Source organism: Giraffa tippelskirchi, chromosome 3 (assembly GCF_054371585.1).
Source record: "Giraffa tippelskirchi isolate mGirTip1 chromosome 3, T2T-mGirTip1v1.2.pri, whole genome shotgun sequence".
NCBI classification, from domain to species: Eukaryota; Metazoa; Chordata; class Mammalia; order Artiodactyla; family Giraffidae; genus Giraffa; species Giraffa tippelskirchi.
This window is the reverse complement of record NC_137277.1, coordinates 92,379,825-92,398,553: the sequence shown is the minus strand read 5'-3', so window position 1 is coordinate 92,398,553 and position 18,729 is coordinate 92,379,825. Positions and strand designations below refer to the sequence as shown.

Genomic DNA, 18,729 nt, shown 5'->3' with positions numbered 1-18,729 from the left:
CTGTAACTCACTTGAAAAGTAGAGAGAGACAAAGCATTATGAAAAGAACAGGTCCAAAATTAGCAGCTAAGATTCTAGTCCAGACATCTCCACGATGGGGCCATGTCCCTTTACCTCTCTAAACCTGTTTCCTCATTCGTAAAATATCAATAAAAGGCTTAAAGCAGATACGCCCCAGATTTACAACTATGATTTGAGTCACTTTAGTCATCACTGAACAAGGCACCTGTTTGGTTGTGACTTAATAGACACTATTTTTGTCTTATGCCTGAAAGAGTTGTATTAATTCAAAATGTTCAGTTTTAAACTTCAAATTCTAGAACATGGTGGTCTTGCGTTTTACATCACTTAAATATTTAGCCATTCACTAGGCTATTTTTTCAGAAATATCAATCATCTACCAAGATCTGAGAGTAGAAAATCCTAGAGATGCTACCTGAAAACTCTCAGCACTCCCAGACTGTGGGGAACTGCCAGTTCCTATGGGGAACTGATTGCCGCCATTGCCCTCTCCCTTCCAGCAGGTAAGTCAAGAGAGAGGTTTGAAGGAAGATACATACATGTGAAACTACATGAAACATGCAAAAGAATGAAATTAGAACATTCTCCAACACCATACACAAAAATAAACTCAATATGGATTAAAGACCTGAATGTAAGACTGGACGCTATAAAACACTGAGGAAAACACAGAATACTCTTTGACATAAACTGCAGCAGTATCTTTTTGGATCCACCTCCTAGAGTCATGAAAAAAAAAAAAATTAACAAATGGGACCTAATTAAACTGAAAAGTTCTGCACAGCAAAGGAAACCATAATAAACAAGATAATCCATAGAATGAGAAAAAATATTTGCAAGCAATGTGACAACAAGGAATTAATCTCCAAAATTAACAGCTCATGCAGCTCAATATTAAAAAAGCGAAAAAAACCCAACCAAAAGATGGGAAGAAAATCTAAATAGACATTTCTCCAAAGAAGACAGATGGCCAAAAAGCAGGTGAAAAGATGCTCAAATGTCACTACTTATCAGAGAAATGCAAATCGCAATTACAGTGAGGTGTCACCTCACACTGGGTCAAGAATGACCATCATCAAAAAGTCTACATCAGGTCTTCCGCATTGCAGGCAGATTCTTTAACAGCTGAGCCACACGTTGAGGTTTGACAGAAAACAACAAAATTCTGTAAAAACAATTATCCTTCAATTAAAAAAAAAAGTCTACATCAAATGCTGTAGAGGGTGTAGAGAAAGGGAACCCTCCTACACTCTTGGTGGGAATGTAAATTGGTACCGCTGCTATGGAGAACAGTATGGAGGTTTCATAAAAAAAAAAAAAAAAACCTAAAAATAGAACTATCATATGATCCAGCAATCCCATTCCTGGGCATATATCTGGGGAAACCATAATTGAAAAAGATACATACATCCTTATGTTCATAGCAGCACTATTCACCACAGCCAAGACATGGAAGCGACCTAAATGTCCATCAACAGAGGAATAAAGAAGATGTGGTACATATTAAAACAGAATATTACTCAGTCACAAAAAAGCTGAAATAATGCCATTTGCAGCAACATGAATGGACCTAGAGATTATCATACTGAGTGAACTCAGAATAACTAAAATCATGATATTCATATGTAGAATTTAATTTCTAAAAAGAATGATACAAATGAACTTATTTACAAAATAGAAACAGATTTATAGGTATCAAAAACAAACTTATGGTTACCAAAGGAGAAATGTAGTGGGGGGATAAATCAGGAGTTTGGGATTAACATATGCACACTACTGTATACGAGACAGGGTTTCCCCGGTAGCTCAGCTGATAAAGTATCCACCTGCAATGTGGGAGACCTGGGTTTGATTCCTGCGTTGGGAAGATCCCCTGGAGAAGGGAAAGGTTACCCACTCCAATATTCTGGCCTGGAGAATTCCATGGACTGTATCGTCCATGGGGTTGCAAAGAGTCGGACAGGACTGACTGACTTTCACGAACACACACTGTAGAGCACAGGAACTCTACTCAATATTCTGTGATAACCTATGTGAGAAAAGAATCTGAAAAAGAATGAATACATGTATAACTGAATCACTTTGCTGTATACTTGAAACTAACATTATAAATCAACGATACAGGCCAATAAAATTGAAATTTTCAAAAGATACTGGCCATGTGTATGTTTTCTACACTAATATTATCTTTACATTTATTCTAACATTGTGCCAATTGAAGTTAAGAGATTCAATCTAGCCACTTTTGTATATCCAGCACTAAACAGTGACTGATATACAATAGGTATTCAGTTAACTGAATTGAATCCTCTAGATTCAGGTATTTGAGATTGAGAAACTGTTTTACAGTAATTATTAAAACACAGATGAAGATAAAGAAAAGCTTATAGATTTACTTTTTATCACTAGTTCCATAATAATTTTTATACTCTAACATTATTAATTCAAGCCATCATGTATTTTACAGTATTTATAAAACCAATATGAATATTTTAACTTGTATTTTTGGTATGTTTCTTTTCAAATCTTTATAAATAAGCTGTTAAGAAGTTTACATTTGGGGAAATGAGATGACATCTGGAATATAAGGTGCTGAAAATTTTATAAGGTACTGACCTTATTATCTGTCTCACAATGAACAAGAGCTTCTCTATAAAACTTAATTGCTTTTTCATAGTTTCGCTGAGCAACAGAATGTTTTGCAATCTCTGCACAAATTTCAGCTGCTAAATGTTTCTGTGCAGGAACTGCATCTGGCTGTTCCATCTGAACACGTTTTAGCACCCGAGCTTGTAATTCTCGAGCCTAGTAAAATGTAAGGATAAAAAGCAATTAAAAAAAGAAGTAGAAATGAAACAATGCTCAATAATTCACATGTAGCATAATTTTACAGATTTATTTAAGCATTATCGGTCTTCAACCTAATAAAGCCTGATCCAAAGATTATGTCTTAATTGAGGTCTTCAAAAGGTACTTGTTTGCAAATGAGCCATGCACTTATCGTTGAAACTTAAAATACTATAAAAGTACAGAGTTTTTATATGTACTCTCTGAGGAGGAAATGCAACCATGGAACAAATATTTAGAAAAGATGTCTAGATACTATCATTAAAAATTGTAAATGTTTATTACATTAATAAAATAGTACCTAAAAGTTATTGAAACAAATACTGGCTGGTTTCAGGGAGTAAGTACATCCACATACTGTCAATGGCATATAGATCAGTCTAGTCTTTCTGAGGGGAGCACCCTCGTAAAACATGCTAACTCTCTAAAATCACTGACGCTATTGAACTTAGTTGTTCCATTCTTGGGAAGGTATTAAGGACATCACTTAGAAGGAAAAAAATTTTAAAATGAGTCTGAAATCTAGGGATTTTAAATCCATTAATAAAAATCTACCATCAAAGAAGCCTCAAGGTCTCAAAGATGCTAACACTGAATTGTTCCAAACATTAAGAAATAGCATGTCTTAGAGAATAGTCTTTCTCTTGAATGTATGTGCACAAACCTTGAAAAAAGTATTAGCAAATATCTTTAAATTTCAGCAATATCTTTTTAAAAAAAATCAGTGTCATTTATTTCAGGAATATAAGGATGGTTTAACATTTGAAAATCAATTTAATATACCACATTAACAGAAAAATAAAAATTGGAAAAAAGCCACATGACCATCTTGACAGACGCAGAGAGTGCATTAGATAAAATTTAAGTCATGCACTAAATATACTGTTAGCAAACTAGAAATTAAGAAATCATCAAAACACATCAGCCACTTATATTTAGGAATACATCTAAGGAAATATGTGTAAAACCTCTACATTGAAAAACCAGAAAAGAAGATATAAATAAATGGAGGAAATAAACAGAAGAAAAGTGAGTTTAACTCCTACCTGTAACACTAGTTGAATGAGTTCTTACAAGTTATTAAACCAAGCTTCTTCAGTTGTAAAACAGGATTAAAAATATCAACCTTCCCTAATTGTTATAATAATTAGCAATGATACTTTTAAACAGTACAATCCACTGGCATCTAAATGTTATTTCTATTTGACTTATCTTCCAGAACAGCTGGGCCAAAAGTTGTCTTTTTTTTTGTATGTGGCATATTTTCTTCTGAGACCACCACCCACCCTCATTCCATCACAAATGAAGGCATTTTCCTTACCTGTTGCAATGAAGTGACTGCATCATCAGGTCTGTCCACTTTACTGTACACTTTTGCTAGAAGAACTTGAAAACGTCCATCCTCTATGAGGGCTGACAGTTCATTTACTATGAGAGAAAATATATTGGGAAAAATTATGATTCATTTAAAATGTTTACATTTTCCTACAAGTTCTTAAACTTGATTCTGAAAAATAGTGAATTAAGTTTAATAATGTTCAGTAAGTTAAATGAAGAATGGCCAAATTTGGCAGAGGGGGAAGGATTTATGATTAAAAAGTGGGCTGAAGGAAGGTTAAAGAACTGTATAACAACTGGAGACTCTTCTCGGACATGTAAGAGAACAATACAACAACTCAGTAAGAATTTCAATTTTCATTAAGTGTGTAAGCATTTCTGTTTATCAAAGTTATCCAAAGACAAGATAGAGTATTTGGTACATGCAATTAAGATAACTGCTATTTTTTATTAGTAGAACTTAATAAACAAAGTGTATATATATACACACATAAGCACACACACACATATACATAATAAACACTGACTTTGATGTCAACCTGTCTGGTTTCAGATCGAGGCTTTATCACTTTCTAGTTAACAAGATACAAGTTGAACAAGGTATCTATCCTTTCTATGCCTCCCTTTCATCTGTAAAGTATGAGAAATAATAGTACCTATCTCATAGAATTATTGTAAAATTTCAGGTTCATAAATTATTAAAACAAAGCAATTAAAACAAAGTCTTGTACATGGCAAGTGCTCTTTCAATATTTTATAAGTCTAAGAGTATTAAAAGAACTCGAGATAATTAACACAAAGATGTTTCTTCCACTATTTAGTGGTTTACGTACATTGTTTCTTTAAACTTTCAACCTGAGAGGCCTGTTTTGTTATTGCTATTTTGCAGGTAAGAAAAGGTGGTACAAGGAACCACAAGGAGGCTGTGACAGTGGTGAGAGCAGGTTGAAAGGAGAGGTCAGGGGGTGGCAGCTTGCACCTGTGGAGGCTGTGTTTGCCCCTGTAAGACCCCAGTTAGCTCTGAGAGAAATGGGAGACAAGGGGGAGCCTGAGCAGGCGGGGCGGGGCTGCCACTGCTTGAAAGGTCCAATACTGCTGCTGGGTGGGGAGGCACTGTGTCAGGGTGTGGGGTTGAGGGTGGAAACAGGGAGACCAGGTGGAGGCTACTGCTGTAATCTACATAAGGACAGGGTGACAGGGGGAGAAATAAGGAGACGCAAGAGAATTCTGAATATATCTGGAAGACCCAAGAGGGTTTCCAACGGACAAGGAGAAGGGTGAAGGCAAGGATTTTGGCTCTCTGAAACTGCAAAGAAAAGATGAAGTTACTGAGATGAAGGCTGCACATGGAACAGATGTGGGGAGGCAGATAAGGAATTCAGTTTCAGACATGTTAAGTTTAAGATGTTTATTAGAACCATGGTGCTACTCTTTATCAGCTAGGTGAACCTATAAACATCAAGAAAACTGAGTATCAGATTGTTAATTTAAAAATGGAGATAATTTTATCTGCCTCAAAAACTACTGTAAGCACTAAGGCATCTAAGTACACCACTGGATGTCCTAAGCAAATAATTATTAAATGAAAGTATTTATACTGAATAAATGTAATATGCTTATGCCCATGGAAGTAAAACATACTCCTTTAATCTCTCCTCTAAAACCTTTTTAAAAATGCACATCCACATTTAAGGCCTCTGTAGTGTTTCAAGCAAGGTCTGACGAGACTCATGCAAATATTTTTATGGAATTAAAAAATGCATTCAACTTAGTAGGCTTTAAGCATCAACTTCAAATATACAATGGACTATTACTTAGCCATTACAAATAATGAAAGTGTTATTCGCAGCAACATGAATGGACTTGGAGATTATCACATTAAATGAAGTAAGTCAGAGAAAGACAAATATATGATTATCACTTATATGTGGAAACTAAAAAAAGATAGAAATGAATTTATTTATAAAACAGAAACATATTTGCAGACTTCAAAAACAAACTTATGGTTACCAAAGGGGAAAGTTGGAGGGATAAATTAAGAGTTTGGGATTAACAAATACACATCACCATAACCAACAAGGACCTAATATAGCACAGGGAACTCTAATCTGTAATAATCTATATAGGAAAAGAATCTGAAAAAGAATGGCTATATTGTATGTGTATATATATTATATATGTATAACTGAATCACTTTGCTGTACACCTAAAATTAATACAACATTGTAAATCAACTGTACTGTAATAGAAATAAAAATTAAGTTAAAAAAACTTCCTTTATGTCACTTTGGAAAGTAAAGTGTTTTTCTATAACACAATTAGCTTTCATAAATCTGTTTATATTTTTAAATATCTTATTTTAGTAGATCGACATTCTGACAAATGAAACCAACCTCACATATACTAAGGATGTAATACATACTATTATAATAAAAATAAAAAAGATTAGATATATCAGGTATACTTTTTAAAATTAGAAAGATTTTCATACCAGGTTCATGAGCTAGAGCATGCTGAAGAACTTTTTCTGCTTTATCATACCACTTCAATTTTAATAAGAGCTCAGCTAGGTCATAGCAGAGATAATTTTGTTGTCCACTTTTCAGAGCAGCCTCATAATAAGCAATTGCCTAAACAGAATCCATTTCAGTTAGGAAAAGAAAAGGCAGTGAGAGTGGCATTCAAGCATAGATCCTACACACATTATGACTTAAAGCAATTGGAAGTAACCTAAAAGCAGCTTATACGTGGACTTGCTCTATTGGTTAAGGATGCCATTTTTCTTACAGAATCGAACATCACAGAAGGCAACTAGTATTTCTTCTAACAAAAAACAAAAGAAAAGTACTCAAAATTTTTATTCCAAAAGTTGGTGAAATTTACTGACTGAAAATTCTTTGCTAGGTGTTATATATATGTTCAACAGTTACAAGGAGTAGGGCAAGAATATAACAGCTAGAGGAAAATCCATTATCCTGACTAGAAAACAAAAAACAGAAAAAAAAATCCTCAAAGCACATGGCTCAAAACTGGTTCAACAGAAAGGATATCTATTATGCTTTGTCATACGATGAAAGAGATGTTAACGGTAAACATATCTTAATTTACTTGATGGCAAAATTTGGGTGTAAGATGAAGCCTGCCGTAAACTTTAGGGCCCCAACAGCCTTTGCAAAATGAAGCAGAGAAGAATCTGAGACACTGAGAAAGTCCTTAACACAAATTTCAGTTTGTAAAAACAAATTTGGGGTTTCCAACCATTAAGATACAAACAGTGCTTGCTGAAGATCTCTCATCCAGCAGGGTTCACAGATTTGATCCAACAGATATATCTAAAAATGCGAAGTATTTACCTTTGAGTAGTTGTGAGTTTTCACAAGAGCTTTCCCAATTTTGCTTGCCAATGTTCCATCCTTTGGGTTGTGATTTAGTGCTTGCTCATACGCTACTATGGCTTCCTCAGGCTAATGTTGGCAGATACCAAAAATTAGCAATAAAATACAGCTTAGCTGGCTCCCATTAAATGGCAACACTTCTATAGTAAGCTCTACATCTGGAAAACTTAACACAACTAATAAAGCACATATTAATTCCAGAAACATTAACAGTTTTAGGGAAATGACAGTCACTCGTGCAGGTGTAACTTACTAGACAATCCCAACCATATTAAGTAGGCCCAGGTCCTCATAAGTAGTCATATGAGAACTGAGAGCGAGCTGCTTGACTTTTCATCTGGCAGTCTTTAGAAAAGACAGAATCAGAGGGTCAGAGGATTGCTTCCCTTTGAAGAAAACTCCATCTTAGCCAGTAGCTTTTTTCACCCTTTTAAAGGTGACTCTCACTTTACTTCTGGTATCATCTCTGTTTCAAATGATAGTGCTGAATAACTGGATCTTCATTTGAAAAAAAATAACTATAACTTTTTAACTATCATGGTTGTCTCCTTTTTATTGTGATGACCCGAGCTTCAACTAGCAAGTAAACATTAGTAAAATGAGAGGAGGGGAACCGGATGAAGATGGTTAAAAGGTACAAGCTTCCAGTTAAAAGTATCACAGAGGTAATGTACAACATAATAATTAACAGTGAGGTACATTATATGTGAAAACTGTTGAAAGAGTAGATTCTGAGAGTTGTCATCAGAGGACAAATATTTTTTTCTATTTTTTTTAATTTTGTACCTATATAAGATGATGGATAGTCACTGAACTTACTGTGATAATCATTGCATGATGTATGTAAGTTAAATCATTATGTTGTATCTTAAACTCACAGTGCTGCATGTCAATTATATCTCATTAAAAATGGAGGAAAAAACCCCAAATTCCTTTCAGTAGAATGTTATACTAACCACAAAGAAGAATTTTTGTTTTTTTGTTTTGTTTTTAAATCTATGTACGGTAGTATCATAAACTTTACCTCCTGAATATTCATGTATGCATCACCAAGGAGAAGAAAAGACCGAGGACTGGGCATCCTTTCAGCCATTTCTCTGGAAATCAGATGAAGTCTATTTAGTATACTGAATACAAATTTCTTCTTCTAAGCCAATAGAAGAAAAGCTCACTTATTTCAATAAACTTAATAGCCTTTGAGTACTCTTTTTATGTCCCACAGTGTAATACATACTATTAAAACCCTACCAATACTCACACCCACATTGTTTATGCTAGGTCAACAATTTTTTTCATTAAATTCTTCCATTTCCTGAAAAGCAGGTAGAAGTATACTGACAAGATAGTAAATATGTAAGCTCTCGCTATCCAGAAATATGTTTTGCTCTCCTTAATTCTAAAATGATGTGGGAATGAAGTTCCAAAATATGACAAATACTTATTGTCATCCTATGTGACTTGAGCTCTGATATTCATGGTGTAAGTCATATACAGCAATAAAAATCCAAAATCTTATACTTCAATATTTGCTGCCTCTTTTTATCTACAAATGTAAACTGGCATCACTAACTCGATGGACATGGGTTTGGGTAGACTCCGGGAGTTGGTGATGGACAGAGAGGCCTGGCGTGCTGCAATTCATAGGGTTGCAAAGAGTCGGACACGACTGAGCGACTGAACTGAACTGAAAGGTCAAAATACCAAAGTCGCTCAAATAATGTGATGCTAAGGCTTTAGTGTACCTATCATTTAATTGGTCCAAAAACTAATGAGAAAAGAGAACTAAGACTTTATAGATAATGCTAAGAGTTTACTATATATAGCTAATGTATCAGATCTGCTTAAAAAAATAAAATAAAAAACTATGCTTTTAACTACTATACTATAGTGCATCCAAATACATGAACCCAATTTTAAAATACTGTCACATCATTAGAGATGATAGTGCTGATCTTTTAGAAACATCATAGAAAACATAATTTAGGAAACTCCAGCCGGTTCAACTATACACGGGGTGCTTCTCAGTTTCTTTGCATCACTCAGTAACTACAAAGAATCTGAACAGATTTCTGGGCTTTGATATTTACAAAATATAGATGAACCAACATGACTTAATTCATCAACATTCTTAAGGATAAAAACATTAATTTTCTTTCACATGGAGTGTGTGCTTGTATCTTTCTCTTTTTGTTTGGGGAGAAGTGTGAGAGCAACCTGAGTGTGCATGTGCTCACTCGTGTCTGTGTGCTGTGTGTCCCACTAACTCCTAAGGGCATCAGCGTATGACACTTTAAACCCCTGCCATTTCTGTAATCCATACCTTAGTGTGATGTATACTGAGCCATAATATTCTCCTCCTATGAGACAGTGTTAAACATGACTCTTTAGTCCCTGAATTGTTACATTACATGATGCTTTTAAGCTATTAGAATACAGGTAACGGTTGCTCTTTTCCCTCCCCACCCAGGAAGATTCAACGTCCAAAAATAACACCTGAGGAGGGAGACTGAGCTGAGAAACTGGAGGGAGTCACAGGTTGAAATGAACCCAAATTACTATGATTTAGGTTTTAGGGAGAGTGTGTAACCGGGTTAGAGTGACTGTGGCTGGTGGTAGTAGAAGGAAGCAAGAACACATGAAGGAAGGGATCTATACAGCATACGAACAGCAGTTACAAGGAAGAAAGAAACTTGGGGATTAATTTTAGGAGATGATAAATGTATCAAAATATAATGGGTTGAGAGAACCCTTTACCTGTAACAAGTGATATATAACATTTTCTCTTTTCTGTGCTTCAGATATATATCTGCCATTTTTTCCTTGGCCTCTATGAAATATGGCTGCTCGGCTCTAACATTCCGAAGCATGCTTAAAGCCCTCTCCACATCTCCCTGGGCCAGAGCTAGGTCTGCATTAGCGATAGTGACACGCAACTCTTCGGACGTCCCAGAAAACTCATGGATGGCATCTTGTAAAACTTTGGCTGCCTCGTGCTGTAAGGGTGACATCAAAATAACATTCAGAACTATCACAAATCACACTACAAATGAAGGTCGTCTTCTAATACAGAATGAACGATAAATGTTAGCACAGTTTTGATATTTGTGATACACTGATCGATTTTTGAAAAGCACAAAAATTTAAAACTAAACTCAGAGACCAAATTAAGATGACATAATATCTGTTAGCTGAAAAGTGTTCTCATAACTATGACAACAGCAGTTGCTACATAAGAGTTGCTGCTACTATAATTTAATAAACATTTACCTTGCATCCAGCGTTGTATTAACCCATTATTTATGACAATCCTCCAAGGTAGTTACTATAATTACCTCCCACCTTGCAATAAGGAAAATAAGACTCAGACAGTTAAGGAGTTAACAAACGATGGAACCAGCCTGACTCCAAAGCCTAACTTCTTTGTCATGTTCATTGTTGCATCTTCAGTGGGATCCAGTCCACAGTCACCCTCTGGACCAGATGGTTCTTCATTACATAGCAGGATATTCCCTACACTAGGACATCATTTTTGTTATATCCCAGGTGAATATATTTCCTAATTTCCAAACCTGTACCTCAATGAATCTAAAATATCATTCATTTTAATTCATCTCAACTTAGGAGATTCTAAAAAAATTCTGATTTAAGAAATGTTAAACCAAGAAAAAAAATTGTGCATCATAGAATCAATCTATAATAGAATTGGTTCTCCTTATTAAACACATTTTATGTTAATTTGTTAGTGAAGTAGAAATTCTTTGAGATTTAGCAAGTACCTAGACATAGCCTTAATTTCCACTAAAATATGAACTATGAAGTAACTGATTAGCAACTGCTGTAACTCACATTTTCTACAAGGTTCTAATTCTTTTCTCAGAATTATATTCATGTTTGCTTCCATCTGGTGCCAAGTGATGAGAAATAAATTTCCTAAACTTAACCACCTGTTCAAGGGAATAATTTTTGTATTTTCATTTCCTATGACTATATGTACTTCGATAACAAAGTTCAGATCTGAGCAACTGAATTAAGTTTGACCCACCTGTTCTCCATTTAAACGGTGAACCTCTACCAACTCAAGAAAGATTGATAAACGATGGCTTGCATCAACTTCAGTTTTCCTGTATTTTGACTTTGAGGAAGATCCAATTCTCCTCATTCCCGGTAAACTCATTGCCATGTGCAGAGTTTTAATTGCTTCTGCTATTTCTCCCATTTTCTTTTGGGACTGAGCTTTTATCAGATGATATAAAGGATATTCTCTCACCTAAAAAAATAATATTTAGAAATCCTTCCTTGGAGTGCTTACAACATCAACACATAGTTTACAATCCATAAAATGTTATGATAATAGGAACGCTGAGGACAGTCTACCCTGTGAATGCATCAGGTCCTTTTCTGTCCTTTTACTTATGTTCTGATCATTTATTGCAAAATCAGAATTCAGGTAACCTGCCACTACCTAGTATTCCCCTGGTTGATAAACAGCTGCTGCTACCATGATAGGAGAGAGACTGCAAACAGAGTTTAGAAGGCCAGCAAGTATATTTGAAGAAATTATTTTAGTTTTCAGGAAATGAAATTTCTTTATCTGAGACTTCTTGTACTGAAATGTAAGTTATCAGATTTCTGCAGTTTCTTTTATTTTCTAAGATTAAACATTTCAGGGCATGTTAATCAAACATGGGTTTTTACCCTTTGATACTGCTCTGAAATGTGTACTAGTTAGGCTTCTGTCTTTAGTTTGGCTACCAATAGCATATACGGAAAAAATAAGAGAATGACAGATGATGAAGAAAGAGACAAGAAAAGAAGATGGTCCAGAATGAGATGATGTGGCAGCCATCTCACCTCTAGGATGGCTATAGTCCTCCTAGGGCTGGGTTCTGAGCCAGAGCTAGGCATCAAGTTTACCTGTCGTCCTTGTGTAAACAATCACGCTTATGCTCTGATCTCAGAGATCTTGATTCACTGGGTGGGGTGCTGGCACTGGGGTCATGATGTACCACTAGTCTTAAGAACTACCATCCTAAGAACCAGGTTACTTTCTGCAAACCTTGTCTGCAACTTGAATTCTCCAGTTAACTAATGGGTTCTCACATCAAAGAGTCAAAGACACTGCCAGACAAAGAGAAAGTCTGAGGAGCTCCTAACATGACTTCAGGAAGCCCCTGAACCTAGGATTTTCTGTAATGCTCAGGGATATGGGATGGTCACACTGAACGTGTTGGATAGAAATCTAGTGTGTTTATGTCCTCAAACCATGTACCAACTTTCAAAATGACTAGGCATTCTGTGATGATGTATCCAAAGTTATTAAAAATCAAGGTCCAAGAAAGAGACAGACAATAAAAATCCTAAAACATAAAAATATTTGGCACAATGCTCTATGTTAAAAAGCAGGGACATCACTTTGCTGACAAAGGTCCATATAGTCAAAGCTATGGTTTTCCCAGGAGTCATGTATGTATGTGAGAGTTGGACCATAAAGAAGGCTGAGTGCCAAAGAATTGATACTTTCAAACTGTGGTGTTGGAGAACACTCTTAAGAGCCCCTTGGAATGCAAGGAGATCAAACCAGTCAATCCTAAAGGATATCAACCCTGAATATTGGAAGGACTGATGCTGAAGCTCCAATACTTTGGCCATCTGATAAGAACAACTGACTCATTAGAAAAGACCCTGATGCTGGGAAAGATTGAAGGCAGCCAGAGAAGGGGACAGCAGAGGATGAGATGGTTGGATGGCATCAGTGACTCAATGGACATGGGTTTGAGCAATCTCTGGGAGATGGTGAGGGACAGGGAAGCCTGGCGTGCTGCAGTTCATGGGGTTGCAAAGAGTAGGACAGGACTAAATGACTGAACAACAACAATGCTCTATAGTTGACAACTATCTTTATATATATTCACAGTACATTCAATGTTCATTAAAATTGTAGCGTACTATTATATAACTTTTATAGAAAAGAAAACTGAGGTTCAGAGAGCGAGAGGTGGAAAGACCAGACACTAATTTCAGGTCTTTTGTTGCCAATTTCACATAGTTTTGTTAAACTAAACCACAGGTGCCTCCATTTTTTTCTTCTACTGCCAACGAGTTCAAAACATTTTCCATTAAAAAAATCCATTTATTAGCAAAATGTTACAGGCTAAAATACAAAATAGTTGAACATGTAAAAATATGCTAAAGGTTTAAGGACAGTGATATGACTTATCCACTTGAGTCTGGAACACTTACCTTAAAATTATAGCTCAGGCATAGTTCAAGAGACTGAGAACACAATTTGAATTTTTCCTGAGACAAATAAACCTGAGCCATCAGGAGATGAGCATCGGCATAAGAAGGGCTGTGTTCTAGGCAACGCTGCAGGTTATTATAAGCTGCTTCAATATCACCTGATGAGGAAACAAAGCACTACTACAGTCAAAAAAAAAAATGATTAAGAGGAAATCTGAGAGAAGAGGGAGAAAAGTAGTCTGTGGATAGTTCTGGTGTTTGAACTTGAAGTTCTCAGCTTAAACTCTACCTGCACTACTACTACTAAGTCGCTTCAGTTGTGTCTGACTCTTTGCGACCTCGTGGACTGTAGCCCACCAGGCTCCTCTGTCCATGGGATTCTCCAGGCAAGAATACTTGATTGGGTTACCATGCCCTTCTCCAGGGGATCTTTCCAACCCAGGGATCGAACACCCGTCTCTTATGTCTCCTACACTGGCAGGCAGGCTCTTTAACAGCAGCGCCACCATCCACTTCTTCCTAGTTATCACGAAAGAATATATCCAAAGCCAGGCCATCCCCTTGGATAAGGAGCAAATCAGAGTATGTGAAAAGATCAGAATCCATCACCACTGTTACTGACCATCCTATAAATGTACTTTTACTTTTCCTGTCTAATTTTTCTGAATTTATAATTTCTTTAAAATATGTAAAACATAGAAATTTAAATAACTAGAATGTTACAGTACCACATTAACAAGGAAGATTTAGTCTAGCAACCATTCTTGGCCAGAAATTTTACTACTGCACAAAAGACAACAAAAAAGCATAGGAATATATCCCAGAAGTTTAGAAATGTGAGTTACAGATTTTAAATGCCTCTTAATACTAACTGAAATATTCAAATGTTCTAGAAACACATCTATTGTGTATCTAGAAGTCTTCTTTTTTTTTTTTAATTGTAGCTGATTTACAGTATTGTGTTTGTTAGTTTCAGGTATAAGCAGTGACTCAGTATTTTTGCAGATTATATTCCATTATAGGATATTAACTATATCTGGGACTCTTAGAAGGAAATGATCAAAATGAAAGTGATCGGAATACTGGATTCTACCTTGGGCTGACAGCTAAGGGAGGAAGAGCTCTTCAGAGAAACACCAGCACAGACTCTAGGTGCTAGAAGTTTCGTGATGTAACCCACATTGATTCACATTTAGCCATCTCATAAACTGGCCAGATGGTCGACACCGAAATCAGATTGATTATATTCTTTGCAGCCAAAGATGGAGAAGCTCTATACAGTCAGCAAAAACAAGACGGGGAGCTGAAGGTGGATCAGATCATGAACTCCTTATTGCCAAATTCAGACTTAAATTGAAGAAAGTGGAGAAAACCACTAGACCATTCAGGTATGACCTAAGTCAAATCCCTTATGACTATATAGTAGAAGTGAGAAATAGATTTAAAGGACTAGATCTGATAGACAGAATGCCTGATGAACTATGGATGGAGGTTTGTGACACTGTACAGGAGACAGGAATCAAGACCATCCCCAAGAAAAAGAAATGCAAAAAAGCAACATGGCTGTCTGAGGAGGCCTTACAAATAGCTGTGAAAAGATGGGAAGTGAAAAGCAAAGGAGAAAAGGAACGATATACCCATTTGAATGCAGAGTTCCAAAGAATAGCAAGGAGAGATAAGAAAGCCTTCCTCAGAGATCAATGCAAAGAAATAGAGGAAAACAATAGAAAGGGAAAGACTAGGAAGCAACAGTTAGAACTGGACATGGAACAACAGACTGGTTCCAAATAGGAAAAGGAGTATGTCAAGGCTGTATATTGTCACCCTGCTTATTTAACTTACATGCAGAGTACATCATGAGAAACACTGGGCTGGAGGAAGCACAAGCTGGAATCAAGATTGTTGGGAGAAATATCAATAACCTCAGATATGCAAATGACACCACCCTTATGACAGAAAGTGAAGAACTAAAGAGCTTCTTGATGAAAATGAGAGAGGAGAGTGGCTTAAAGCTCAAGTTGGCTTAAAGCTCAACATTCAGAAAACTAACATCATGGCATCCAGTCCCATCACTTCATGGGAAATAGATGGGGAAACAGTGGAAACGGTGGCTGACTTTACTTTTCTGGGCTCCAAAATCACTGCAGATGGTGATTGCAGCCATGAAATTAAAAGACACTTACTCCTTGGAAGGAAAGTTATGACCAACCTAGACAGCATATTAAAAAGCAGAGACATTACTTTGCCAACAAAGGTCCGTCTAGTCAAGGCTATGGTTTTTCCAGTGGTCATGTATGGATGTGAGAGTTGGACGGTGAAGAAAGCTGAGCGCCGAAGAATTGATGCTTTTGAACTGTGGTGTTGGAGAAGACCCTTGAGAGTCCCTTGGACTGCAAGGAGATCTAACCAGTCCATCCTAAAGGAGATCAGTCCTGGGTGTTCATTGGAAGGACTGATGTTGAAGCTGAAACTCCAATACTTTGGCCACCTGTTGCTAAGAGCTGACTCATTTTGAAAAGACCCTGATGCTTGGAAAGATTGAGGGCAGGAGGAGAAGGGGACAACAGAGAATGAGATGGCTGGATAGCATCACTGACTCGATGGACATGGGTTTGGGTGGACTCAGGGAATTGGTGATGGACAGGGAGGCCTGGCGTGCTGCAGTTCATGGGGTCGCAAAGAGTCGGACACTACTGAGCGACTGAACTGACCTGAAACTGGTCTTAAGTCGGTACAGCTAGACCAGAGCCCTGTGTATCTCTGCTAAATTATTATCTGTTCAATAACTCTCTGCGACCTTACCTGACACCTCAACAGACAAAATAAGGCTTACAGTCAGGCCTTCAGTCCCAAAGGCTCAACCTTCTTATAAAAGAAATCCATTTAAACAGAAAACATTCTTCTTAAAAACAGGAGATTAATGAACAAAAATTTGCCTGAGTTAGTACAATAACTTATTAAATGAAGTGTCAAAATCTGTCAATTAACCATCAAGCATAATAAATATTAGAGTTTTGATTCTGATGCAATCCGACACTCAGAACTGTATAGACAGATAAAAGAAAGGATGATTAAGTATAATAAATTTGAAAGCAAATTACCACCCCCACATTCTTTTAGGAAAGAGAAGGATCACGGAGATAACCTGACAAAAAGTGATTATTACTAGGACTTCCCTGGTGATCCAGTGGTTAACAATCTGCCTTGCAAGGTAGGGGACCCGGTTTTGATTCCTGGTCAGGGAACTACTACAATCCTGCATGATATGGAGCAACTAAGCCCATGCACCACAATGAAAGCTTCCACATGATTCAGTGAAGGTTGTGCATACTGCAACTAAGACTGGACACAGCCAAATAATAAATATATTTTAAAAAAGAGAAAGATTATTTCCCAAAAGAAGAGTTTCCGAACAAGAGTCTGAAAAAAAAAAAAGAGAACTATGTGAATCACTGACATCTTTTTTGTTTCTCATAAAGGTAAAGAGAAGGAATATGGTCAGTTAGCTTTAGAAAGCCACTAGTTACTTAAAAATGGAGAAATAGGTCGTTGTTGAGGAAAAAAGGCCATACAAACAAATATCACATCAGTATCACATTCTTATCTGAGAGCAGCTCAATTTCTCTTGAGGAAAAAAATGAAAGAAATTTCTGTCCTGCAGTTCTACCTTTGTCAGGGTCTTCTGTAATAAAGAATTTGGCTGGCCTTGGTTCCCAGGAGACCATCTCTAAATCTTGGAATATCTCAAGCAATAAGAGTATCTTTGTTATTCATTGTAGGCCCTGATAACTTATGCCAATATGACTAAGGGCTGGCCAGGCCAGAGATCCCAACCACATGATTAGAGGGGTAGGGACTCTGAGACATCCATACCAGCCTGACCTGGGGAGAGGGGAGCTGGAGACTGAGTTTAATTACATGGTCAAAGATTCATGTCTATGTAATAAAACTCTTGGGTACTGAACCCTGGGTGAGCTTCCCTGATGCCAATGCTCTAGAGGTGTTGTCATATGTTGATGTGTCAGATAGTTGATGTGTCCTGACTCCACATAGAAACAATAATGGAAGCTTCACATGTGGGATCCTCCCAGACCTCAACTTCTGTATCTCTTCCTTTTGCTGGTTCAGATGGATATTTTTTGCTATAACACTCTAATCCTATCTATAGTGCTTTCCTGACTTCTTTGAGTCTTTCAAGTAAACTGTTGAACCTGATGGTTCAGTAAGAACCCTTAAATTTGTAACCAGCAAGTCAGACATGCAAATGGCTCCTGGAACCCCTGAGCTTGTGGCTGCTGTCTACAGCTAGGGCAGTCTCATGGAGGACTGTGCCCTTAACCTGTAAGTTTGGTCCAACTTCAGGTACTTGGTACCAGAAGTCACTGCAGTTGGCAGCTTAGCAAGAATACTGCTGTTTAGACATGTGCCAGCACTGTTTCACATTATTTCAGGCTGCTCTTTTTAACAATGGGGTTAATGTACAAGACTTTCATTCCTAGCAAGAGTTAGCTGCTCAGTCGTGTCTGGCTCTTTGCCACCCCATGGACTGCAGCCCACCAGGCTCCTCTGTCTATGGGATTCTCCAGGCAAGAATACTGGAATGGGTTGCCATTTCCTATTCCAGGGGATCTTCCTGAAATAGGGATCGAACCTGGGTCTCCTGCATTGCTGACAGTTTCTTTACCATCTGAGTCACCAGGGAAGCCCTTCATTCCTAGTGAAAGTGAAAGTCGCTCAGTCATGTCCCACTTTTTGCCACCCATGGACTATATAGTCCATGGGATTCTCCAGGCCAGAATACTAGAGTAGGTAGCCTTTCCCTTCTCCAGGGGATCTTCCCAACCCAGGGATCGAACCCAGGTCTCCTGCATTGCAGGAGGATTCTTTA

The 18,729-nt window shown here is 37.1% G+C and overlaps 1 protein-coding gene across 19 annotated transcripts in view; it reads right to left on the bottom strand.

The window, feature by feature from the left end:
* Positions 1 to 18,729, bottom strand: part of TTC21B (tetratricopeptide repeat domain 21B) — a 218,128-nt gene that overhangs the window by 158,264 nt on the left and 41,135 nt on the right. For all 19 annotated transcript variants that reach the window (XM_081581236.1, XM_081581230.1, XM_081581229.1 and 16 more), the window contains 8 exons: positions 13,842 to 13,999; positions 11,644 to 11,868; positions 10,356 to 10,594; positions 8,626 to 8,698; positions 7,560 to 7,670; positions 6,698 to 6,836; positions 4,190 to 4,296; positions 2,638 to 2,826 (listed from right to left, as the gene is read on the bottom strand). In XM_081581236.1, the coding sequence (XP_081437362.1) occupies positions 2,638 to 2,826; positions 4,190 to 4,296; positions 6,698 to 6,836; positions 7,560 to 7,670; positions 8,626 to 8,698; positions 10,356 to 10,594; positions 11,644 to 11,868; positions 13,842 to 13,999 (1,241 nt within the window). The remainder of the gene's footprint in view (positions 1 to 2,637; positions 2,827 to 4,189; positions 4,297 to 6,697; positions 6,837 to 7,559; positions 7,671 to 8,625; positions 8,699 to 10,355; positions 10,595 to 11,643; positions 11,869 to 13,841; positions 14,000 to 18,729) is intronic.